Consider the following 26,419-nt stretch of genomic DNA (forward strand, 5'->3'; position numbering starts at 1 on the left):
TCTACTTTCTTCTGGTGATAAGTGTAAATAGTCATACACAGACCATACTGAACAGCAGTTATCAGATCTGAGAGGCTTTGACCCTGGGTGAGCCTCATTAGATTAGTAACAAAACAGACAGGAGAACTGTTCTGTCACTTCCCGTTCCTGTCTCTTGCATTTACTGTGCGTTTTTGTCCAGTTTCCAGTCCCAGATCCCCAGAACTGTTTAAATTCAATATATCCCAACTGCAATTAGCCTAGCAGCTAGTTGCAGCTCTAACATGGATGCTAACTTGCACCTCAACTGAATCAAGGGCCACAAACTCCAGAGATTACTTGGGGCTCACGGCCCTCATCATAAGGTATGAGAATCATATTTCACACATTATAGCAGAAGTGGGGAAAATCAGAGAGTCACTTGTGCTTCTTCTCTATAGTGCCTGAAATCTACTCTCACTGGCCACATTCAGCAGTTATAACTGGCTGTGTGACAAATACCAATGCAGCTTGTTCTTACATCTGTGTACTTCCTTCCTATCTACCATTGTGCATTGAGAGTAACTGAAGGCTTCTTGGTCTGGGAAACCTGGAATCAAGTTCCAGCCTGTCACAAACACATAGGCAAACTCTGGCGATTGTTTCCAACAAAAAGAGGTTTTCCATGACGTCTGAATGTGGCCTTTATGTTCATTTTACACACCCTATAGGGCAGAAAATTCCAGTCAGAGTATACAAAAGGTCTTCATTCACAGAGAGGAAATGAAAGAGCAGGTTCTACAGGATTTTAAATGCAAAGTCACAAGGTGGGCAAAGGCATTTTTACTATATACAAAAGAAGCAGCTACCACCACCGCCAAAATGCTCAGAAGTCGTAACATCCCACTGATTTTCCAAGAGCAGGAACTCATAAAGTGGGCTCAAGAAAAAAACAAATCTACAATACAGCACTGTTATAGAGGATGAGACAGGCTGTATGAGCCAGAAAGCCTCTGCTTTTCACTCAACAAGCGAGCTAAGACAAGGCACTACTCCTTCAGCCTCCCCGCCCACTCCCATCCATAATTTCGGGCTAACAGACCTATTTAGAGATATCATAAGGTTGATTGAGATAATGCATATGAAGTGATGTGAATGCATAAAAATTGCAATAAATTCAAAACCGTATTACTGACATCTGGTCCTAAAGATTCTTGAGAGCGTCATATTGGACTCTGCATCTATGGGCTAAATGCCTGCATCTCTCTCAATTTGTTATTTTATAGCTGCACAGAAGAAAAATATGTGTGGCTGCAGAAAATAGTATTTATTTTTTATCTCAGAGTATATCTACATACCATTAGCAATGTGTGGCCCCCCTACACAGAAGAATAGATGCTTTCGAACTGTGGTGCTGGAGAAGACTCTTGAGAGTCCCTTGGACTGCAAGTAGATCAAATCAGTCAGTCCTAAGGGAAATCAACCCTGACTGTTCCCTGGAAGATCAGATGCTGAAGCTGAAGCTCAAATATTTTGGCCACCAAATGAGAAGGGAGCACTCACTGGAGAAGACACTGATGCCGGGAAAGATAGAAGGCGAAAGAAGAAGGGGACAGGAAAAGATGAGATGGCTGGACAGCGTTACTGATATAACCAACATGAATTTGAGCGGACTTCGGAGGGTGGTGGAAGACAGGAGGGCCTGGCATGACTTGGTCCATGGGGTCACAAAGAGTCGGACTCAACTGTGCAACCGAACAACAACAAATATCAGACTATAGCAGTGTCTTTTCAGACTGTACAGTAACCCTGGTTTGGAAGTCTGACAGAAAAAATATTGTGTCAATCCAGTCAAAGTCAACCTTCTCTAGGTTATTCACAATCTCCTTTGCTTTCAGATGTATATTACGTACATTCTTTTGCAGTAAGCTAGTCCCCTCATATGTGCATCTATATTCACAATAATTCCATTCTAAATAACGTGTTAGGCTGAAGGCCCCAACTGCTATCAATATTTGAGAATTGTGAATTAAAATAATCACTCCCAAGTGACAGATGAATCAGCAACTTGTGGAATATGCCCAAACCCAGGTTCTGATGAACCTTCATGAAAGCCACATCCAAAGGGACAAAAGCACTGAGATAATTTCTTCTTGTAGGCTTGCTCTTTTTGGGTCATTCATGGAGGCTGTAGTGGGATGCCCTGAAGAGAACAGCACCTAAAGTATGCAGTGCTCAAAACCATTTAGTGAGAATAGGCAAGCGGAAATCTTTTTGAGGGCGGGGGGTGGGGGGAGCAGGTGTGCGTGAATTGAAGTGCCATAAAGAAACCTCTCTACCACAGACTGACCTCACTTTGCTGGATCTTCAGTATGTGCAAAAGATAATGCAGAAGTTGCAGCATCCTTGCTCTCTGAACACGCATACTAGCAACAGATCCTTCCAAACAGCACCACAAAATCAACAACTGTACAGGAGCTCACAATCCAACAGGTGGGTTCCACAGGTCCCCTGAGGCCCCCAGCCCACAGGCTGAAGACAACTATACTCAAGTGTACTAGAGCATAGAAAGGTCATATTAGCACCATTGGGCAAACTGGTGTTGTTGAGGGCTTTTGGGGGGTGGAGTAACAGGAATAACTTCCCATTTTGTTAGTTTCTGCTGTTACAGAGCTGTGCCAGCCCAAAGACATATTAGCTGAGGAGTGGTAAAGACAGTTTGCAGAGGTTCTTGAACCGGAGACATGAGAACTGTCATAGTTCTTGCAAGAGTTTTAAGCATGTTTGTATTTTAAGTTAAAAAATGATATATTTCATTGTGTTGGCCTGTGTCCTCTATAAAGCCTATATCTCTGCTATCTGGCATTAGATTTTAGGACATGCTTGGCTTGGCCCCACAAAGTCCTATTTATGTCAGATCCAGCCCTCCAAACAAATGAGTTTGACATCCCTGCCCTACAGAGTCTGTAACAGCCAGAGTAAAAATACTGTACCAGATGGGCCAGTGGTCTAACCATTGGTAGCGTCAAGATCCCTATGAGAGCTCCCTAGTGAGGCTTGCTTACGGGTCTTAGTGAGAACCAGAGCTTCTCTTGCTAACCACGGACTGGCCTCATGTGGCTCCCGCCACATCTGCACAGAAGCCAGTACTAACAGGAACATTAAAAATATGATATATAAAAGCTGAATTACAGACAGTGCCCATACCTCCTAAGTACTCAAGTAACCCCACAATTCATGGCAGATTTCTGGTTACTTCAGAGAACAATACAGAGCAATCATTTTAGGGGGAGGAACCCAAATGTCAAAGCTTGTCTGGCAAAAAGGCATTCAGTAGGTGGAATTTAAATAACCAGCTCTCTGTAAAACGGATTGCTTCTAGTTTACCATTATTCTCTTACAACACAAGGACACTATTCACCAGGGAGCTAAGACATAACAACTTTTTTTTCTGAGCAAAAATAGCCTACAAGGAAAAATATTTGAGAAAGCAACTGATCAACCCCATCAGCAAGTTACAGGAAAAAGGAAAGGCACCATGTTTTTTAAAAAACGGTATTTGGGTCTTACAGTTAAGATTCTTGTTACAAATGGATCTTGAAGAGCAGAATAACCATTTCAACACCTATTTCAGCGTTCCATGTTATCTAGCTGTTTTCACAGTCCCATTATTTTAATTATGGGAGGGGAGGAAATGTCTGCTGGGCACTCCATTATTCCCTATAGAGACTGATTCCTATAGGGTATATAGAAGAATTGATCTGCAAGTATCTGGGGCTTTATGGGAGCTGTTTTTTGAGGTAGATGCACCAAATTTTCAGCATAGCATCCAATGCCTCTCCTCAAAAGACCCTCCAAGTTTCAAAAACATGGAACCACGGGGTCCAATTCTATGAGTCCCAAAAGAAGGTGGCCCTATCCTTCATTATTTCCAATGGAGAGAGGGCATTTAAAAGGTGTGTGGTCCCTTTAAACATGATGGCCTGAACTCCCTTTGGAGTTCAATCATGTTTAGAATCATAGAGTTGGAAGATACCTCCAGGGTCATCTAGTCCACCCTTGCTCCTGGCTCCACCTCCAAAGTCTCTCCGTGCCCAAAGTCCCCGGATATTTATTGAACTGGACCTGGCAACCCTACCTGTGATACAAGAAAATAACATTTGGGGTAAAGGGCCAAATTCAGAGACAAACTAGGAGAAACATGGAGCACAATATGGAAGTGAAATATTTGTGTCTTCAACAGTTTTAACAAAAAAAACACACTTTAAACAAAGTGCTCCTTCCCTTCATAGTTTACAACACTTTTCAAACTCTGAAATTAGCAAGTAGCGTTACAGGCAATCTTCACTTGATACTGAAACGGGGGAGGGGATGTTGCACTACCCACCACCTTGCTCCTAGGCAGTTCATCGCAGGGAATCCACACTGGTTGCACTACTAGAATTATAATGTAAATTTAAAATCTGTAAACTAGAAAATGTACATCCAGTTCGATTGTTACTGCAGGCAGAGTCATTAAAACGATTACTGCTGCAGGCAGAGTAAGAAGCCTCCAAACAAATTTGGAGAGCTGCTTAAGGCTACAGCTTGCAAGTAGGAATATGACACAGTCATTCTTCATTTCAAAACTGAGCCAGAAAAACCAACCACTAGCATTTAATGAAACACAGAAGCCAAGACGCTTCTAATTGTACCAAGAGTGCTAAAAAGACACCACAATAAAGGAAACACGAATGGACAAGGTGTTACCTGTTCTTTCTTCCACATCCCCTCTGAGTAATTTTTATACAGTTTTTAAAAACTGACTAGCTTGACAATGCGGATTCTAAGAAATCTGGTTTTGACAGCTTTCAATTGAATATAAATGGCAGTGCAACCAGTGTTGATTCCCTGCAATAAACTGCTTAGAATCAAGGTGGAAGGCAGTCTCTGGTAGCAATGTGAATCATCTTCCTTTTTCCAAACATTTTTCTTCCATCCTACAGTGTAAATACTGCCTTCCAAAGAACCCCAATCTCCTAACTCCAAACCAAGAATCCCAAACTCTGCAAGCAATTCAAACTTTTCAGACATGAGAGTTTTCCTGTATCTTATGTGTATCTGAGCTCACACAAGGCCAATTTCCTGTGGATTTTAGGTTTATTACAAAGCACTTGTTTTGACAAGGACTTCTAAAGGCACTAGTCAAGATCTAAATTTATGCTAGCAGGGAACAATCATATGATTTCACGTACACAATTTATATATGGTCTATAAACAACAACTCTTAAGACCCCTGCCGTTTTTGGAAGTGAAGACTCCTCACCCATTCATTTTGATCCTGTTAGGTAGTTAGATGGATTGGAGGAAGATGATTGTTGCCAGTGTTGAAAGTGGAACGAAAGAAACATTATTCCCTGCAGAATGCAGTGTTTACTTTCATCCTACTATCACTGCTGATAAACCATGCTATAGAACCTGCAGTCTGCTTTGGCAAGTGACATCACTTATGTTTAGCAGAAGTGAGGTTGTTTTTTTTTTTTAATTGCAGTACACGGCTACACAAAAAAACCCTTCATTATATCCAGACAAGGATATCTGTTTGTACAAGGTACAAAGCTGCAGTCCAGGTTTGTGTCTGCACACCAGCACAGCTATTATTTCATTAATAATGCAATTCGGTTAGATTGAATGGTTAATGCCCCTTATCATCCAAGTATCGTGGCATGAGCATTGCTACACTTGTGCAATGATCCTTCCGTTAATATAAGACTTGCTATTGTCACCCTAATATGCCATGATATCTTAGGAACTATTCAACCATTATCAAAGATTTCAGGTTTTCACGGCTGGTAACATCATTAGGGTTTGTAGAATCTTTCGGGCTCAAGTGCCGTGTTCTATTGGAGAAAGTTTTTCTTCCAGACGTTTCGTTCTCAGCTGCACAATGCACAGCAGCCAAGAAGGTCAGAGCGCCTGCTCCGGCTGCAACGCCACTGAGGATGTTCTCCGCAGCCGAGAACGAAACGTCTGGAAGGAAAACTTTCTCCAGTAGAACACGGCACTTGAGCCCGAAAGATTCTACAAACCCTATTCAACCATTGAAATATTCCTTTTGAAAACTCTGCTCTGTGTGATCTCATCTTGTAAGATGCCATTCAGGAGTTTGGTTATCCAGCTTAGAAGTACCAGAGACTTTTCCTGTTCTGGCATCTCATCTGTGGAATTCCCTTCCCCCATCAGTTCCCCAGGCCTTGGATGACAGAGTTGATTGTTTCAAGGGCTAATGCCCTTGCTTTTTTGTTGTTGTTGTAGCCATAATTGCAGCAGTGCCGTTTCAGAGGGTTCCTTACTGTGATTTTAATTTTGATAATTTCTTATTGTTAATGCATTGGTTTGATTGCATTTCTAGGGATATTTTTACATGGCACCTCTACCATATTGTAAAGAGCTGGATTCTAAGGTTTTAAATAAAGTAAATAATATTGAAAAAAGATTATGAGTTATGCTGTACGAACCAGAAGGAAGACCTCATAATAATGCGGACAACTTCTTTCAGTAACTCAGCTATAAACCCCAGGCAGTTTACAGAAACAGCACCGTATGACAGAGTGAAGTAAAGCCTTTGGTTTATAACTAGAATATTTGGCATTCCATTGGTATAGGTTGTAATACTGGAAACTACATGGTACAGCAAGCATAATTCTACAGTTCTTACCCACACCCATTTCCAAAGGTGTAGAAGAAAATACTAGATATATCATATAGTACGCCTGTGCTGAAGACTGAAATATCAAAATGAAAGTGGTTTCACATTCAAATCCCAGTTCAATCACTATAGCCCTTTCCTCCCAAGCTGTGAATGAAAAGACCTACTTCTGAACATACTTTTTTCTAGTTTAACAAACAAACAAAAAAATCCAGAAGGGTCGTTTCCAAATTCTGTTTCACACAAGGAGCTGTTACCCTCTCACCAAAAATTCAGCGAAGTAATCTGAAAGTCCTGCCATTTCCTCCTATTCATTATATTTTTAATCTCAGTCTTCCTGCAAGGAGTTCAGGGTGGCATGTATGGTTCAGTGAGGTAGGCTTAAAAGAGAAACAACAACTAGCTAAGGCAATCTTCATGGCTGAGTAGGAATTTGAGCCTGGTTCACCCAGGTACTAGCCTAACACTCTTAACACTCTTCCAGTTTTATCAATCTTCAGTCATGATCAACAGTTAACAGACCAGGATTTGATTTAGACGAGGATTTGATAAACTTGATTATAAACAAATTTACTCAGAAATCAGTTCTATTAGTCTGGGAAGACAACTTCTGAATGGCAGAAACCTGTGTGGGGACCATATGGGTCAAAAGGGTGAAGTCACGAGCATTGTGGAGCCAAGAGGCACAAGGGCAGAAACAAAGCCCCGGTTTTTTTTTTAAATATCCTTAACAATGTTCCCTGCTACCAAGCAATCCATCGCAATATGATACCAGGTTAACACAGACCAACCTAACACAACCCAGACTCCAAGTGTGTCACAAGCACAAAGAAAGCTGATGTGAATACCCTATGACTCAATCTACCTGTTATGTACATATATAGGACCTATTATGAAGGAATTAAGCACTGAGAGAAACTAGTCCATTTCACAGGCTGGAAATATTGGCTGAGCATTTCTAGTCTGGAAGACAATCAGTGAAGCCAGGAAGATATCTCCTGTATAAGGAGAATATCGAAAGAAATGAACCAATGGAAGAGAGAACTCAGGCAGCACAGGCCAAACCATTCTTTTGGAAACTACAGTTCCATTCTTATGACTGTAGTCAAAGTCTGGTTGATTCAGCAATCCCACAGAGACTCCATCTTTATCATCCGCATGACCATAAATGGATTCTAAAACCCAAAAGGAAAATATTTAAAGCAGGGTGCACAATTATTTTGTTATGAGGTCCAGATCTGACATAAATGAGACCTTGTCAGGCAGGTCCGTGTGTGTCATAAAATGTTATGCCAGGTAGTGGAGATATAAACTTTATAAAGGACACAGACAAACACAGTTAAATACTTTTCAAAAAATACTTAAAATAAAATATGCTTAAAAGATTAGCACTCTTGCAATATTTTGTTTTTTTTAACGGTTTCTGATAACTGACACCTCTTGCTCTGAATTATTGCATCAAAATCTGAAGCCAGCGTCTGTGCTGTAACAATCTTGAGTCTACTGTTCAGGTATTGTTCAGGTGCATATCTCTAAGTAGCAAACCTACTTTTGATTTACTAGCATTCATTACAGAAATCTCATGGTCAATGATTTGAGCCCTATGAGCCAGATGAAAATATGAAATGGCTGGGCATTGCGTGCTTTTGTACATGAGTTGCTTAATGTGCTGGTCAAGAACATGACACAGAATGAGGCCTTTGTGTCTGCAAAATTATAGTCTTCCCCAGAGAAATAACTACAACTCCTATGAGGTAGTGCAAGAGTACAGAGAAAGCAATGTATAGTGGTCAGTATCAGCTCAATTATATGGGAAGCCTAGGTTAAAATCCCCAGTCTAGAAAGGAAATGTGCTGGGTGAACTTGGTCTGGACACACACTCTCAAACTAATCCACCTCACTGGCTTCTTGTTATTCCTCATCTAAATAGTTCACATTGCTTTTCTACTGAGAAAGACTGGATCATGAAGGCATGAATACAGAGAAAAGTGGGAGGCAAACCCAGTCGCACCCAGGACAGGAGACCCCTGACATAATGAGCCATCAAAACACTCTCTCACACTCACTCAGTCTCACACTCACTCTCACATTCACTCTCTCTGTGTCTCTATATGTAAATGTAGAGAGTGGGGGGGAAAGAATGAAAAGAGATTTCTGAGTCTAGGCAAGTAAAGAGCCTCCAGAACCAAGACACAAAAAGCAGGTTATTAAAACAAATGAACTCCAGTGTCTCCTATCACAAATTAAAGACTATGTCCTTTATCTAGTGTAAATCAAATATGAACTCTGCATGCAAATATCACTATGTCTAGAAAGACAGCCTCATGAGCAAAGCTAATACATCCAGGGAAGCAGCTTTTCCCAACAGGGTTTCAAAACACCACAAACCTGCTTGGAGCCAACATCTGCTCACCTGCAGGCAATGTCTTACTCTCAAGCTGTCCCTTGACTTCAAAGGGTCATGTATTGCATTAGATTCATCTTACCCACAGTTTGCTATCATAATAAAAGGCTCCTAGCAGCTTTACGATGTAAGGGTGGTCACAAGTTGCCAGGATGTCAATCTCCACCATGTAGTCCTCCAGTTCATCTTCACTCTTGGTCTCAATGACTTTGGCAGCAGCTAAGGCACCCGTCTCTCTGTTTTTGGCCTGCAGCATAAAAGCAAAGGGAGCACTATAATCAAAGATCACCCTGGGCAAAAGAATAACTCAGCGTACTAAACATAGTAGTTTCATAGTTGCTTACACAATATGATTTCCTTACAGACACTAGTATAACAGTGTTATTAGGGATTATTATGGCTCTCACAAGCAAACAATCTTGAGAGGAGTCAATGCCAATATGACGTCACAAGTACCATAAAAGCAAATGGCCAGTTGTGCACAAGGATACTACCTGGGATATTAAAATGTTTTTCTACCCCTTCCCAACTCAGACGGCACAATGCAGAACGGAATGAACAATGCACCACTCCTAAATCAGCACTCTGTGGAAGTTCTTTGTCATCTGCAAATGTGCAGATAAGGACAGGTGGACGGGGGTTGTCTGAACCTACCGGTGTTAAAAGGAACACTCTCCACTGCCAAACGATATTGCCTTGCAATCCTGTTGATCTTTTCAGGATTAATAGTAGGTGGGTTTGAAGACCTTGCTCTCTTTGCACGCACACTAGTTACATATCCAAAAAAGCAGCAAGGGTGGTGACTACAGAGTTTTTTGATCCAGCAAGCAGGTTCCATGATTCATGGGGTTGCGGACCAATACAAACGATGCCAAATCATTCGCTGGTACTCTGTATTCTATAACTCTCTGATTTAGGACATAGATTGATTTCTCCCTCGGAGACATACAAAAGTACTTTCCAGGCACAACCTCATATAGTACACTCAGCAGGTTACAAGCCAGGAAAAAAAACATAAAGGACGAGAAATGCTAAGGGCCCAGAGGGTACAGTTCTCATCTACATTGTTTCTTTTTACAGGACTGTTTAGAAAGGCTGTGTGGAGAGTTTATAAAGGGATCCATTTCCAGCATAAACACTCAAGGTGCATTTGACTCCATCGCATGCTATTAGCGGACACACAGCTGTCGTTCTCATTTTCGAGCCAGTATAGCCCAGTGGAAAGCATTTGGAGATGTACGTTGAGGGTGTGCTTGCACCACCCCTGTTCCTTTCTAAGACTCATAGCTTATACCTTCCCCCATAATGTTGTTCTTTGTCAGAATACAATTTGCACCAGCAAAGAGCAGTACAGAACATATTTGCAACTAATTCAGCCTCTTGAATGAGAGCAGCAAGCTGGAGAACAGTTGAGCCAGCTGATCTGTGCTTCGTAATGGCTGAAGTCTCTTGCTGGAATCCTTTCTGTGGGATACAGAGCTGCTGACTAGGAAAGGGTTTTTTCCTCTCTCTCCCCCCTTCCCATTATACTGATTTGCCTGCTTATTTTTTTACTATATTTTCTCATGGTGGTTTGCTATAGGAGGCCTTCGCTGGCAGATTTGTTCAGTGAGCATCCCATGAATGAAACTGCAGGAAGCAGCTCTCCCAGCCTGAGATTTAGGAGGAAAGCAGGTAATATTGCTTCTGACATCTGTTCAGGCATCATACAAAAGCTCTTCAAAAAAGGAATCCCTTTTCAATGAAATACCACACAGTACTTGAGTGCTTTATTACTGGCTTTGGTTAACTGTGTGCAAAATGAACCAGCTTTTCACAGGTATTCTCAACACAAAGCCACCGCTATAGACACACCCTTACAATGCAAAGACACTTCCACCAATAAGCCATGTATATAGATAGATCTAGCGGCATCTATTCAGTTCCCCATCAATATTTATTTGATATTTCCTAAGCTGAATACAAATTCAGGAAACTTTTCGGCTGCTGAACAGAATTTCCCAAATTTATTCAGGTTTTTTTGATTGCTTGTTTTTGCTTTTCGGGTACTGCTGACAGGATGTGAGGGAAAGGCATTTAAATCTAACAGCTAACTGGCAGAGGTGAGTGAAACTTACAGTTTCACTCCCCTGCACTGGACAGCTGATAGATTTAAATGCCTTCTCTTCTCTCTCCCTTAGTCACCCTGCCACAGGAGATCTCCAGGTGCCACCTAGAGGTTGGCAACCATAGTATATCCTTTCTCCCTTTCTTGCTAGCCTTTGCCCTAACTCTCCCTCCAACTTCACTATCTCAAGAGTACCAGATAGAGATGCCATAAACTTCATAGCAGACATGTTCAGTCATTGAAACTACTGTGTTTACCTGTGACATACATGAACATATGAAGCTGCCTTATACCGAATCAGACCCTCAGTCCATCAAAGTCAGTATTGTCTTCTCAGACTGGCAGCGGCTCTCCAGGGTCTCAAGCTGAGGTTTTTCACACCTATTTGCCTGGACCCTTTTTTTGGAGATGCCAGGGATTGAACCTGGGACCTTCTGCTTCCCAAGCAGATGCTCTACCACTGAGCCACCGTCCCTCCCCTGTGACAATCAGACATGAGCTGACCAGTAGGCCTGTTCAACACCAAACAACTGAAACATGTTTGCATCAGGGTTTTTTTGGGGTGGGGGTGGGGTGCATGAATTAAAATGCTGCCAATCCAAATGGCTTCGTAATAATGTTGATTATAAAGGAGTAGAATTTTTTTTCATGAATGACTACTTTAGAAATATACTTTTGCTATTCCAAACTTAAGAGGCGCTACATGGAGCATTCATGCTGTATTATAATACCTTGTTGTTTCCTTGAACAGAACAAAAGTGGAAGACTGACCACTGAAAATTCAAAGACAATCGACAGAGAAGTCTTGCCTTACAACAATATCTATTACCCCCAGGTTATTACAATCCCAAATACAATTCCATCAGGTTTCCCCAAAAACATGAGTTACTTGTTTTTCCTACCAAACATCAGCCAAGGATTAGCAATTCAACTATGAGAGAGGCTAAAACCAGTGCTGTTTCACACAGTGGGTAAAAGGAGCAGCTGCCTAGGGCCCATAGCCTGGCAACACCTCCTCCCCAACTGCCTGCCCCTTCCCCTACTCCCTACATGGGTTGAGGGGCAGCTCTGCAAGCAGCCTGAGGTAGAAAGCAGACAGCAAGCCAGGGCACTGAGTACTGTTGATGAACTGAGGCTGTTTGACACTGCAGAAGCCCCACAGGAGTGCCATCATCCCTCAGAGGGCAAAGCATGGATGCCTCAGGCCGCGAACAGAGGACCCTTCCCTTTGGATTGGAGGGAACCTGAGACAAACCTGTAACTGAGGGAGGGATGGGATGCATAGACATCATTGTCTAATCAGGCAATGGGTGTGTGGAGTCCATGGCCTGCCTCACAAGGATAAGCATAGAGGGAGGCACTGTACCTCCTACTCAAGAAACTGAAAATTGCCGTTAGACTTTCATAAGAACATAAGAGAAGCCATGTTGGATCAGGCCAATGGCCCATCCAGTCCAACACTCTGTGTCACATAAGAGAAGCCATGTTGGATCAGGCCAATGGCCCATCCAGTCCAACACTCTGTGTCACACAGTGGCCAATAAAAAAAGTATATATATATATATATATACACCTCCTATATATATAAAAAACCTTGTTTTTCCTACCAAACATCAGCCAAGGATTAGCAATTCAGAGTGTTGCACTGGATGGGCCATTGGCCTGATCCAACATGGCTTCTCTTATGTTCTTATGAAAGGGGCTCTCCCTGAGTCTAACGGCAATTTTCAGTTTCTTGAGTAGGAGGTACAGTGCCTCCCTCTATACACACACACACATATATACACTCTGTGGCTAATAACCACTGATGGACCTATGCTCCATATTTTTATCTAACCCCCTCTTGAAGCTGGCTATCCTTTTAGCCGCCGCCACCTCCTGTGGCAGTGAATTCCACATGTTAATCACCCTTTGGGTGAAGAAGTACTTCCTTTTATCTGTTTTAACCTGACTGCTCAGCAATTTCATCGAATGCCCACAAGTTCTTGTATTGTGAGAAAGGGAGAAAAGTACTTCTTTCTCTACTTTCTCCATCCCATGCATTATCTTGTAAACCTCTATCATGTCACCCTGCAGTCGACGTTTCTCCAAGCTAAAGAGCCCCAAGCGTTTTAACCTTTCTCCATAGGGAAAGTGTTCCAACTCTTTAATCATTCTAGTTGCCCTTTTCTGGACTTTTTCCAATGCTATAGTATCCTTTTTGAGGTGCGGTGACCAGAATTGCACACAGTATTCCAAATGAGACCGCACCATCGATTTATACAGGGGCATTATGATACTGGCTGATTTGTTTTCAATTCCCTTCCTAATAATTCCCAGCATGGCGTTGGCCTTTTTTATTGCAATCGCACACTGTCTTGACATTTTCAGTGAGTTATCTACCACGACCCCAAGTTCTCTCTCTTGGTCAGTCTCTGCCAGTTCACATCCCATCAACTTGTATTTGTAGCTGGGATTCTTGGCCCCAATGTGCATTACTTTGCACTTGGCCACATTGAACCACATCTGCCACGTTGACGCCCACTCACCCAGCCTCAACAGATCCCTTTGGAGTTCCTCACAATCATCTCTGGTTCTCACCACCCTGAACGATTTAGTGTCATCTGAAAACTTGGCCACTTCACTGCTCACTCCCAACTCTAAATCATTTATGAACAAGTTAAAGAGCATGGGACCCAGTACCGAGCCCCGCGGCACCCCACTGCTTACCGTCCTCCACTGCGAAGACTGCCCATTTATACTCACTGCTTCCGATTAATTAGCCAGTTTTTGATCCACAAGAGGACCTGTCCTTTTACTCCATGGGCGTTTTCGCACTGACCTTAATCGGCAGCAACGTCCCTCTTCACCGCGCAGGATCTGCGCGGATTTCGCACCAATTGCTGCGGAGCACCCGGAAGAGCCGCAAAGTCCCGCGGCTTTTGCGGTGCAAATGTAAACTGCCAAAAACCAGTTTACATTTGCACCACAAAAGCTGCGGGACTTTGCGGCTCTTCTGGGTGCTCCGCAGCAATTGGTGCGAAATCCGCACAGATCCTGCGCAGTGAAGAGGGACGTCGCTGCCGATTAAGGTCAGTGCGAAAACGCCCCATGACTCTTGAGCTTTCTAAGGAGCCTTCGATGAGGAACTTTATCAAAAGCTTTCTGGAAGTCAAGGTAAACAACATCTATCGGGTCTCCTTTGTCCACATGTTTGTTCACCTCCTCAAAGAAATGCAACAGGTTAGTGAGGCAAGATCTTCCCTTAAAGAACCCATGCTGAGTCTTCCTCAATAAGCCGTGTTCATCAATGTGCCTACTCATTCTGTCCTTGATAATGGTTTCTACCAACTTTCCTGGTATTGAAGTCAGACTGACTGGCCTGTAATTTCCCAGATCTCCTCTGGAACCCTTTTTAAAGATGGGGGTGACATTTGCTACCTTCCAGTCCTCAGGAACGGAGGCAGATTTCAATGAAAGATTACTTCTTTTTGTCAGGAGATCCACAAGTTCAACTTTTAGTTCTTTCAGAACTCTTGGATGTATGCCATCCGGACGTGGTGACTTATTAGTTTTTAATTCGTCTATCAGTTGTAGGACCTCCTCTCTTGTCACCTCAATCTGACTCAGGTCTTTCAACACCCCTTCCAAAATTAGTGGTTCTGGAGCGGGCAAACACTTCTCGTCTTCCACAGTGAAGACGGAGGCAAAAAATGCATTCAGCTTCTCAGCCATTTCCCTATCCTCCTTCAGTAATCCTTTTACCCCTTGGTCATCCAAGGGCCCCACTGCCTCCCTGGCTGGTTTCCTGCTTCTAATATATTTGAAGAAATTTTTATTGTTGGTCTTTATGTTTTTTGCAATATGTTCCTTATAGTCCCTTTTTGCCTGCCTGATCACAGTCTTGCATTTCAAAAAGACAGAAGGAATGAGATTTCTGCTGTCCAAGCCCTAAGTGCCACTGATATATACATCTTTTTATTTTATTTATATCAGCCTTTATCTCCAGTGGGGACTTAAAGTGGCTTGCATTGTTCTCCTCGCCTCCATTTTATTCTCACTGCCTGTGAAGTGGGTTAAGCTGAGAGTGTATGATCGGCCCAAGAAAGCTTCCACTACAGAGTGGGAATATGAATTTGGGTCTCCCAGATCCTAATCCAGTACTCTAAATCACTATACCATATTGGCTCTTATCCTAAATAATTTGGCACAGTTAAGTGGCTGAAGTCTGCATGGGGAAGCCCATGCTCATATTTCTGCTCAGCTATCTAGTCTTCATGTTAATTTCAACGGTATAAGTCTTGACCACATATTTGCAGGTGCTGGCAGCCATGGCCTTGTAAAACATTTACAGTATATATCTCAAAGTCAGCTGTTAAATATTGCATCAGAGTTACCTTGGAATTGGGCTGGGTTTGGGCGACTGTGGAAAAGAGCAGCTAAGCGCTGGGCCTGTGCTTCAGTTGCTGGAGCTATTTTAAGCGTCTGTGTTGTCATAACTCTTGTTACATTTGTCATAATGTTAAAGTGAATCTATAGCTCAAGACAAGAAAGCTCTTCCCTCCCGTGCCCCCAGCACTGGCCGTGTTTCCAGTTGCTCCTGCTTTAGAAAGGGTAAGCATGGGGCTAACAGCTTACACCATCCGGACGGACCAGAAACTTCACCAGAATGCACAAGTGCCCTGTTCAAAATGTGCCATTTTGAAGCTGTATGAAAAGCAGACCAACTTGAAAGAGTTAGGTATTCCCCATCGGTGAATAAGACTCAAGCATTTAAAATATCATACAGCAGTGGCATCAGTATCTGAGCATTTGTAATTACAAGACGGTGGCTGCAAGCAGTATGCAGGCAGAACAGTAAGCCCACTTATGAGGGTGGGATATTTGACCACAAGTTAGCTGTGGGAAACGCAGCTGCTACCCATGCACCACTCCCTACACACTGCTGCTAAATTCTGGACTATTAACAGAGTTTCATTTGTGAGAAACTGAGAGCCCCTCACAATGAGCCCTGCCTTTCCTTCTGTGGTTTACACAGCTTGTTGTTAAGGCGAGAGGTGCTAGAAAAGGCTCCCCTTTTTGTTTAAATTTGCAGAAGCTCGTTCACAGCTTCTCAGTCGCTTCAGCTTCATTCAGACACCACTCAGCAAGGCTGGCAAAACCCTGAAAAAAACAATCCCCAATTCATTCCCAGTGTTGCTCTTCCAGAAACTGAGTGCCTATGGGAAGAAAGGATTAGGGTGTAAAAACTCAGCATGCGCTAATCTTGTTTGGAAGGAATGAGTTCTCCACCCAATGTATAAATACATATATGTGCATTTTTGTGTGTGTGTGTGTATGCCCACCCTCTGCAGCAGGGTTCTTGCCTAGAAACCCTCAAACCCACACCATTTCCCAAGCTACACATGCAACAAACTACGCAGCTCCCAGACTCTCTAACAGTAACAAAGTGCTCTTTCCATGAAGCTCTGAAACAGGTAGTGCTTCCAGAATAACAGAAACACATCCGACTTCAGTCAACAGGATGGAATCAACTATTTTTTTTTTTTTTTGCATTTATGCTTTCCCTTTCTGTGTTAATCGTAAGAGCTCAGAGAGAGCACAAAGATAACAAGTTCCATAAGCACTCTCCAAGGGAGAAAATTTCCTGTCCAAATGTTTTTCTTCTTGCAAATCTGCTATAGTAAGGAGAGGAGACAGCAGTACTACGCACTACTGAAGGAAGTTACAACACTACACTTCCCCAGAAGACAGGCAGCAACCAGAGCAGCCTTGCTGTTTTCATTTTAGAGGAAGTGAAACAACGACCTGGGGAAATAAATATATGTATTTGGAGGGGGTTGACAGTTACACTGTTGACATCAGTACCAGTGTGACATGACCTCCTGCCCTAGCACTTGGGGCCTCAAAACACAATCCACCAAAGAAGGAAGTCAATGAACTTAAGGGTGTAACGATGAACTCCTGAACAGACAATATAACTGCAGCCTTTGGATGGGGGAAGATCACTGTCAGATTCATGATCACATACATTCAATGGTTTGAAAATCCTGGAAGGACTTCTGCCCGTAAAGTATGACTTTCTCATCTCCCTGCTCCTGCTACAGCCCTGGAATGTTCCCTGGAAGCAGTGGAAAAGGGGAAGCTAGAAAGCTGTACTCTGTGGGCCAAAACCCTTCCACCCATGGAAACAAGCCTTCCAGTAGATCCAAGCTGTTACTTACTACCATACCAGCTTTCAAAAGAAAGGAAAACAAAAATGCTTTGAATGCCGCATTTTAACAAAAATAAAATTTAGCAGAGTCACAAAAGGGAAAGATAGGAGAAGAAATTACAGACGACTAAAATCTCAAGAGACATTTCCTAGTGAGACTAATCCAAGAGCAGCTCCTCTTGAAAGGTGAGTGTGCATAGGAGACACAGAACTGGAGGTCTCTCCTGGGTTAGGAAATAACAAGAGTCTATGCAGTGTCAGGAATGGTTATTTAATTCCATCTGGAATTGCGTCAAATGATGCTACTCCTAACTGCAAATGATTTACTAATAATTCCTTTATGGACAAAGATAATATATGCCTTTTGGGTTTGAACACAAATGGATTACTTTTAGTTGCACCATTTAAATTTTATTATTTAATACCATAATGATAAAAAAAGAAGCGTGGCAATGATGGAAGTGACATTTTGGATTTAAAAATCACTCCATTTCAAAAAAGAGGGATGTATCTGACAGAATTTTTTTTTTTTTTTAAGAAAACCTACAGACAATATTCTGGACTGTTAAAAACAAAAAAAGTGCTTTGTTCAGTAATCTATTCTCTGGTTCATGCCTTATTGTTAGTAACCCACTAGGAAAATGCCAAAACTCAGACACAGAAGACCTACGCATCTCCCCTTTCTCATCTCATTCTCCCCACTTCTCAGACAGTATAAACCACCTTTAAAGTTTAGCACCATTTCGTGAGAACATCAGTTTTTCCACTTAAAGTTCAAAGACCTACAATCATATTGGGAACTCAGCAGGTGAATGCCCAGGTGCCAGAAATACATCTACCCCAAAGCAGCTGGATAATAAATTACCACCGTTCCATTTCAAGAAAACACTGGAGTAGGCCAACATATGGTCAGCCTTCATATCAAAGAATATATAAATTTGAGCTGCTCTTTTAAAAAATCAGAGAGGAGCCAATGAGTTATGACGCTAAAAGCAAGGATCCCATCATTTTTACATTCTGTGCAGCAACCAGACTGAAGAAGTGTTCACCTAGACAGGAAATGACTGCATGAGCCTTGGCCATCCATTCTGTGACAGTTACATGCCCCAATTCACATGCACGGGGTAGGGGTTAGAGTGTTGGACTAGGACCACAGGGAGTTGGGTTCAAACCTCATCCAGTCATCATACTCGCTGGGTGACTTTGGTACAGCAATTCTGTAGAGCTTTGGTGATATATGCTGTTGGGGAGAGAAGTGAAGGCACTTTATTCGCATATTGGGAGGATTGTATGTAGGAGTGACTAGAAGAAAAGACAACTGGGCAGTGGAAGGAGCAGAGGCTTAGTCCTAGTTCTCCAAGGTCTGAAGTGCTGAGCCCTCAGCTGAAGAGATTTTTGTCTGGTGTGGGCCCTCTGTTTTTTGGAACTGACTGTTTTTCTGGAGGTTAGCCCCCAGACCACCTGCCTATGAACTGAAGCTGACTTCTTCTGTTGGATGGTGAGGAGAGAGGCCCTGAGGACTTTCCTTCCCACTGGAGGCCAGCTGCTTCTGAGGGCCAGCTTCATCAAGAAGGCAGCACTTCCGGGACACTGACTGCTGGATCTCTGGTTTGGGAAGGCAAAGTACTTTGGGGGTGGGGAGCACCACACCCTGTGTACAAAACTGTGTTTACTCTTATAATAAATAGTTACTTTGCTTAAGTCAAGGTGTGTGAGTGGGAGAGGGGATTTAAGAAAGGAGGCCTTAAGCCTTGTACTTGCTCTTACTTCCAGTGCCTGGGTTACAATTCTCTTCTCAGTCTTGTAGGCTTGTTGTGAGGATAAAAAAAGAGGCAGAAAGAACCATACATGCTAGCTTGTGTTCTACAGAGGAGGGGTGGGACTAAAATGTGCTGCAGATGTGCAACAGCATTGTATCTAGTATACATGATATATACTGGGAAAGGAATACTGATACTCCCCCACTTGCCCCTGTCAAAGTCTTCAGGGCAGATAGCTGCTGCAGTGCTAGAGACAGAGATAATACAGCCTTTAAAGTCAGGGGTGGAATTCTAGCAGGAGCTCCTTTGCATATTAGGCCACACACCCCTGATGTAGCCAATCCTCCAAGAGCTTACAAGGCTCTTTTTTTGTAAGCTCTTTGAGAATTGGCTACATCCGGGGGTGTGGCCTAATATGCAAAGGAGCTTCTGCTAGAATTCCACCCCTGTTTAAAGTAAAGGCAAAAGTGTGTGTATATTTGCTAACTGCACAGGGAAGGAGAGCAGGCAGGCATGAGCGCCATGCCCTCTGACTCCTCATGATTACCTGGTCACTTGCAGAGTGTGAGGGAAGAAGCTGAGTGCACAGCCCCATCCTGTGAACAGCAGCGTCTGAAAGGGGCAGGATATACGTGACCTAGACTTGCCAGCCCCCACGTCCCAGTGGGGCATCCCTTGGATTTGCAGACTGCTCCCTGCTGCCAGCCAGCTGGGGGAAACCCTGTCCCAACAGCTGCCATATGCCTTTACATCTGTGAAAGCATAAAAGAAGCCTGTAAACTGCCTGTGTTTTGGACTGTGTGTGTATCTTTAAATCTATGCAAGAGGAAAGCTGAATGGGCAGGGAGAGCAGGTACAGCCACGTGGGACTTCCTGGTAAGTGTGTGAAGCATGTGAGAAAGGAGGAGAAACAGCAGAGTCCTTCTGTTTGGAAGAAAACGCCACCTCCTAGGCTGCTCTGCTTTTGTTTTCCTATTAGTCTGAAGAAGTTGCTTGAAATACAGCAGATGGTTACATTCAGCAACTCCCATGAGTAAACTGCCCCAGTGAGATTACAAAAGTGCGTGTTTGCAAGCAAACTGGGTTTATTGTGGCTGCTTTGTGTGTTCACTTTCATTTAGTGAAACTGCAGCTGCTGGGGAATGAGGACACAAAGACTGTATTCAGTGGGAACTGCAGTGCTGTATTTGTATTTGTTTTAGGATAAAATATTTTTATTAGACATTTTGTACAAATAATTAAAAAAAGAAAAAGAAGACACAAAAAAACCCTACTCACAAAAAATAAACAACTACAGTTGTAAAAGAAGGAATTAATATCTGACTTTCTCCACTACTGGAATCCATACATTTACTTATTACAACCTCAGTCCAGAACCAGACCAAGGAAAATTTGTTTATTTTAGGGAATGGGAAAGTCTCCTGGCTCCACCCCAAAGTCCCCAGATATTTTCTGAGTTGGACCTGGCATCCCTAGTGTGACCCTTTCCTCTGAGTGATCACATTCTGCAGATGACCAGATAATTGCTTGGAGTCATAAAGTGCAGCTAATGGGCTTGTGCCAGCTTTCTCCCCCCCCCCCTTCCCTCGGTGAGCAAGTATGCAGGGTGGTTGGTCTGGACAGAGCTAAATCCAGGAGAATTTGTAAGGCATTGAATATTTGGGCACCATAAGTGATGGCAATGCTTGCTTTAAAAGAAACGTATATGAAGCAGCTTGCCTTAGAATGATACAGCAAGGAGAGTGCTTTGTAGTGGGAAAAGACAGCCTTCTGTCTAGCAATAGAACGGAATGGTTTCTTCCAGAGGGGATAGCTCTGTATGAGTTAGTTATCATAAAGCTTTGGGAACCGCCACATTCAGCATATAAAAGCATAAATAAAACTTGAAGAGTCACAAAAACAGCACAAACACCCCGATCTACATTATTTGCCATTATTCATGTCCTAGGCCCCTGGTGACGAATCTATGGCACACGTGCCAGAGGCGGCACTCAAAGCCCTCTCTCTGGGCATGTGGCAGTCGCCCGTTTTTGCCTCTCCCGCTACCCACGCCATCTGTTTTCGTTTCCCCTGCTCCCCTGCCACCTGTTTTTGCTTCCCCTGCTCCCCCGCCATCTGTTTTCGCCTCTCACTCTCCCACCACCCGTTTTTGCCTCTCTCGCTCTCCCTGCCACCCATTTTCGCCTCTCTCGCTCTCCCTGCCACCTGTTTTTGCTTCCCCTGCTCCCCGCCACCCATTTTCACCTCTCCCACTCTCCCTGCCACCCGTTTTTGCTTCTCCTGCTCCCCACCACCCGTTTTCACCTCTCCCACTCTCCCTGCCACTTGTTTTCACCTCTCCCACTCTCCCTGCCACCCGTTTTTGCTTCCTCTGCTTTCCGCCACCCGTTTTCACCTCTCCCACTCTCCCTGCCACTTGTTTTCACCTCTCCTGCTCTCCCTGCCACCCGTTTTTGCTTCCCCTGCTCCCCACCACCCGTTTTCACCTCTCCCACTCTTCCTGCCACCCGTTTTTGCTTCTCCTGCTCCCCACCACCCGTTTTCAACTCTCCCTGCCACTCATTTTTGCTTCCCCTGCTCCCCCGCCACCCGTTTTCACCTCTCCCACTCTCCCTACCACCTGTTTTTGCTCCCCCGCTACCCGTTTTCGCCTCTCCCGCTCTCCCTGCCACCCCTTTTCGCCTCTCCCACTCTCTCCACTTCCCCTTTTTCTAAACTAAAACCTCAGTATTCAGGTTAAGTTTCTGTGTTGGCACTTTGCGATAAATAAGTGGGTTTTGGGTTGCAGTTTGGGCACTTGGTCTCTAAAAGGTTTGCCATCACTGCCCTAGGCAACGGTATTTGCTATACTCGTACAACTGCATTCCACACAGCACTCTTCCATAGCTGCATTGCCTGGGGAAGAATCAGATGTTCTCTGGTTTGTCCTGAATACTTTCAAATTGACACATCCATGCAACAAAGGCATTACCCTTAGAACAAATATTTTTATCCTCTGCAACAATTAGAAAGCAAGTACATTAAATGCATGAAAAGTGGGTGGGAAGGTGCATGATGTTAAACGGCACTAATGACAACAGTGTTGTGGTCAAGCAGTTTTGGTTTGCAGACTAAGAACCTTCTGAGTTCTGAGTACTCAAAAGTCATAAAGCACAGCTCACCCTTCTAGAGGCAGACTTGTTCTCCCAGCAGCAACAGGAAGGGAAGAACCAAGAAAATATAGCAAGAATTTTGTGGTAAGGAAAGGAAAATGACCCGCTGATCCATCACCCATGAATCCCAACAGAAACCTAAACTGTGCATCAGAATGTAAGCACGAAGAGGAAAGCGTTCAGGAGAGGAGTGGCAGCCAGGCATGCCACTGTCAAGTGTAGTAAGCAAACAGAGCATGCTCATAATATCTGATGCTGGTGACAAAGGCAAATGTTATTTCTCAGCATGCAGAGAAGGAACAGAAACTGACCATTGGGGTTGGGAGGAGAAAGTAATACTGTAATCAAGCTACACCCCTTTCTAAATTGCCCAAAGTGAAAAACTTGCCTGGATTCCAGTAAAACAAGAAGCATTTTGAAGAATGCAGAAGTACCAAGATTAGATTGCACAAGGCTCCAGGTAAAAGGTCAAACAGATTTTCCGCCCCCTCAGAATCTGAATCAGCCCATGATCTATTGTGGAGTCTGTAGCTATTCAAAGACTGTTCCTAAATACAGGATCATACTACTACTTGATAGTGATGGGTTCAGATAAACTACTGCAGAGCTTGCCGGTAAGCTGAAGCCGATGAGGTCCTTCCTATGATGTACATCACCAAAAAGAGAGAAGAGTGCCATTTCCAGAATGAACTGTTCTGTCCTCGGACTTTAGGTAGAATGAGGACTTTTACATGGTTACCAATCTGTGGACTCCATGGCAACGCTGAAGCCAAATCAGTACTTCCTATCAGATCTAAGAGAATAGGTTTTTTTGTTTAAAAAGTCCAGCAGGAACTCATTTGTATATTAGACGACACCTCCTGACATCACCATTGTTTCACACAAGGCCTTTTTCTATAGAAAAAGCCCAACAGGAACTCATTGGCATATTAGGCCACACCCCTGACACCAAGCCAACTGGAACTGCATTCTTGTGCATTCCTGATTTTAAAAAAAGGCCCGGTGTAACTAATTAATTCCTGGTAGTTTATGATGAGGAAAGTATTTTGAGAAATTAATGAATGTGGGAATACAGGAATGCTATCCAAGATTTCAGGTTTTCACGGCTGGTAACATCATTAGGGTTTGTAGAATCTTTCGGGCTCAAGTGCCGTGTTCTACTGGAGAAAGTTTTCTTTCCAGACGTTTCGTTCTCAGCTGCGGAGAACATCCTCAGCGGCGTTGCAGCCGGAGCAGGCGCTCTGACCTTCTTGGCTGCTGTGCATTGAGTGGGGCCAGGGCTGCTGGAGAGCTGCTATTTCTAGGCTGGAGGGGGTGTGGTGAAAGGGCAATTGGTTTGTGGATGTGCCCATTGTTTGGTGGGGCTTCCTGGAAGGGTAGTGATAAGGAAACTGGCTACTGAATGTGACCATTGTTCTGTGTTAATTGCTGGGAGGGGTGTGAAGATAAGGAAGATGGTTGTTGACTGTGCTGATTGTTCTGTGGAATGTACTGGTTGTTCTGTGACTTTCTGCAATTTCGTTCTGCTGAGAAAATTTCGTTTCTGCTGAGAACGAAACGTCTGGAAAGAAAACTTTCTCCAGTAGAACACGGCACTTGAGCCCGAAAGATTCTACAAACCCTAATAATGCTATCAAAAGTTACAAAATCTTGATTAGTATTTTTAAAAATGGCTGCCACAGGAAATGGAATCAAGCACACATTATACATGCACAAGAGGAAGGGGGCGGATGGAGAATATGAACACATACATACAGCTCAGGAGATAGACACTATTAAATAGCAGTGTTTAGCTGTGCCTGGCATCTCTCTCTCTTTCTTGCCATCCCCAACAGACCTCCAACACAGCATGAATAAGTCCAGCTCTTCTCCTCAAAGTTGGGGCAAGGAGTAAATTAGGAGTGACTGGCTTGTTTTTGCTGTTCCTTTTCAACTGCCAGAGACATAGAGAAATGGATGTATTTGACTCCTTGTCCTGGCATCCTCCTGTTTCTGCCCCCTTTTCCTTTGCAGCCACCTGGGAACAACAAGAAGTCAAGCACCTGGGTTTTTTGCCACTGTGTGACACAGAGTGTTGGACTGGATGGGCCACTGGCCTGATCCAACATGGTTTCTCTTATGTGACACAGAGTGTTGGACTGGATGGGCCATTGGCCTGATCCAACATTGCTTCTCTTATGTTCTTATGTGACACAGAGTGTTGGACTGGATGGGCCATTGGCCTGATCCAACATGGCTTCTCTTATGTTCTTATGTGACACAGAGTGTTGGACTGGATGGGCCATTGGCCTGATCCAACATGGCTTCTCTTATGTTCTTCTGTGACACAGAGTGTTGGACTGGATGGGCCACTTGCCTGATCCAACATGGCTTCTCTTATGTTCTTATGTGACACAGAGTGTTGGACTGGATGGGCCATTGGCCTGATCCAACATGGTTTCTCTTATGTTCTTATGTGACACAGAGTGTTGGACTGGATGGGCCATTGGCCTGATCCAACATAACTTCTCTAAAAAAGAAAAGAAACCTCTATGCTTCACTGACTGTCCTAGCCTGGAGGAGAAATACTTGGATTCTTTTTTGCCGCGCTTAATAGCTGATCAGGCATGATACCAGTTGCTCAAGCACCCTCTTCTCTTCCCTGCCACACAGCTGACCAGGTTGTCACAGCCACTGCCTCATGCTCCTTATCCCTCCCTCCCCGCACTGGACAGCTGATCATGAGTCTTTTTTACAGGGCCCTGAATCCTTCTCCTATTTGAGCTTCACAATGGCTGTCTGAAATGGTAACTTATTAAAATAGATATCAGATTTAAGTAGGATTTATATATGGTCGTTAATTTGCGTAAATGATTTTGATATGTCCAAGTAGTCAGCCGCGTTGGTCTGAGGTAGTAGAACAAAATAGGAGTCAAGTTGCACCTTTAAGACCAACTTAGTTTTATTCAGAACGTAAGCTTTCGTGTACTCTCTAAACACACTTCATCCGACGAGGAATCCAGTACAGTGAGCAAAGCCACGCGTAACTGGTAGTCAAGTGGCTCAGAACGCAAACTGGTTTTGATATGTTTTTCATGTGGATAGTTTTAATTTCATGGGTTTGATTAAAGTACCTTAAAATCTAGCTTTGCAGTAATAAGGATATACTTTGAACGGTAGTATAGGGGAAGCTTTCAGTTCTAGGAAATAAAATTCCCGGATATGCTTGAGGAAATACAATGCAACCACATACAGCTTAAGAGGGAAAGCTAAAGCATCAACTCCACTATAGAAGGAAACAGAAGTGCAGTTGCTACACCAGCAAAAGTTACAGCCTCACAATCCATATCTGGGATGCATTCAGAAATCACGACAAATCTGGCTGTGACTAGAGATGAAAAATTTCCAGATATGTTGAAATTGTGCAAGTGAAAATTATTATTATTATTATTTAAAAGTAAGCTTAAAAATAGTCAGGGGTATTAACTCCGAGGGGCTTGGCTCATATAGGTTATTTGGCTTCATCTGTCTGCTACCCACAAAACCAACCCACAGATAGTATTACTCCCATCTGACCACATAGAAATAATGTGGATCTTGACCTTCTTATTTCCCATACTTTTAAACACAACCACATACATTTTTTTTTAAACCAAAGACACAACTGCACTGATCTGAGCATTTGACGTTTCAGAAAATATTCTGATCGAGAATAAACCTGCATATCAGGAGTGTTAAAATGGAAAGAATCAACCTTCACTTGCAACATACTTATGTTACAATACATCAAATAATTGCTCATTCAGATTATCTCAGGATGCTGGGATGGTTAATTGTTTTCTAATTAATTGAGTGCAAGCTGTCTACATCAATAACATTCTACACAGAAACTAAGGTTCATGCTGACATTACAGCCAGATCATAGGCTGAAATTAGTTCTCTCTCTGACTCTCCCTCAGTAGCCAAGTTAAATAGTTACAGGCCTACGGCTGTGATCTTTATTATCTGGTACTTCACAGCAGAGCAGCCTTTAACCAACACACTTCAGAGTTACACTTGAAATGTCATAACTCATTACATCTATATGAGGTACCCATGGCTGATCATAGCTTTCCAGCCCAGCACGTATATAGTACATGCACGTATGGTATATAATCGTGCATTACATTTCTACCCCA

The 26,419-nt window shown here is 43.2% G+C and overlaps 1 protein-coding gene across 1 annotated transcript in view; it reads right to left on the reverse strand.

Moving 5' to 3' along the window:
* STK10 (serine/threonine kinase 10) overlaps positions 1-26,419 on the reverse strand; it is a 108,391-nt gene that overhangs the window by 58,626 nt on the left and 23,346 nt on the right. Inside the window, exon 2 of the mRNA XM_060240587.1 lies at positions 9,133-9,297. Coding sequence (XP_060096570.1) covers positions 9,133-9,297 — 165 coding nt within the window. The remainder of the gene's footprint in view (positions 1-9,132; positions 9,298-26,419) is intronic.

This window comes from Heteronotia binoei, chromosome 5 (assembly GCF_032191835.1).
Source record: "Heteronotia binoei isolate CCM8104 ecotype False Entrance Well chromosome 5, APGP_CSIRO_Hbin_v1, whole genome shotgun sequence".
Taxonomy (NCBI): Eukaryota; Metazoa; Chordata; class Lepidosauria; order Squamata; family Gekkonidae; genus Heteronotia; species Heteronotia binoei.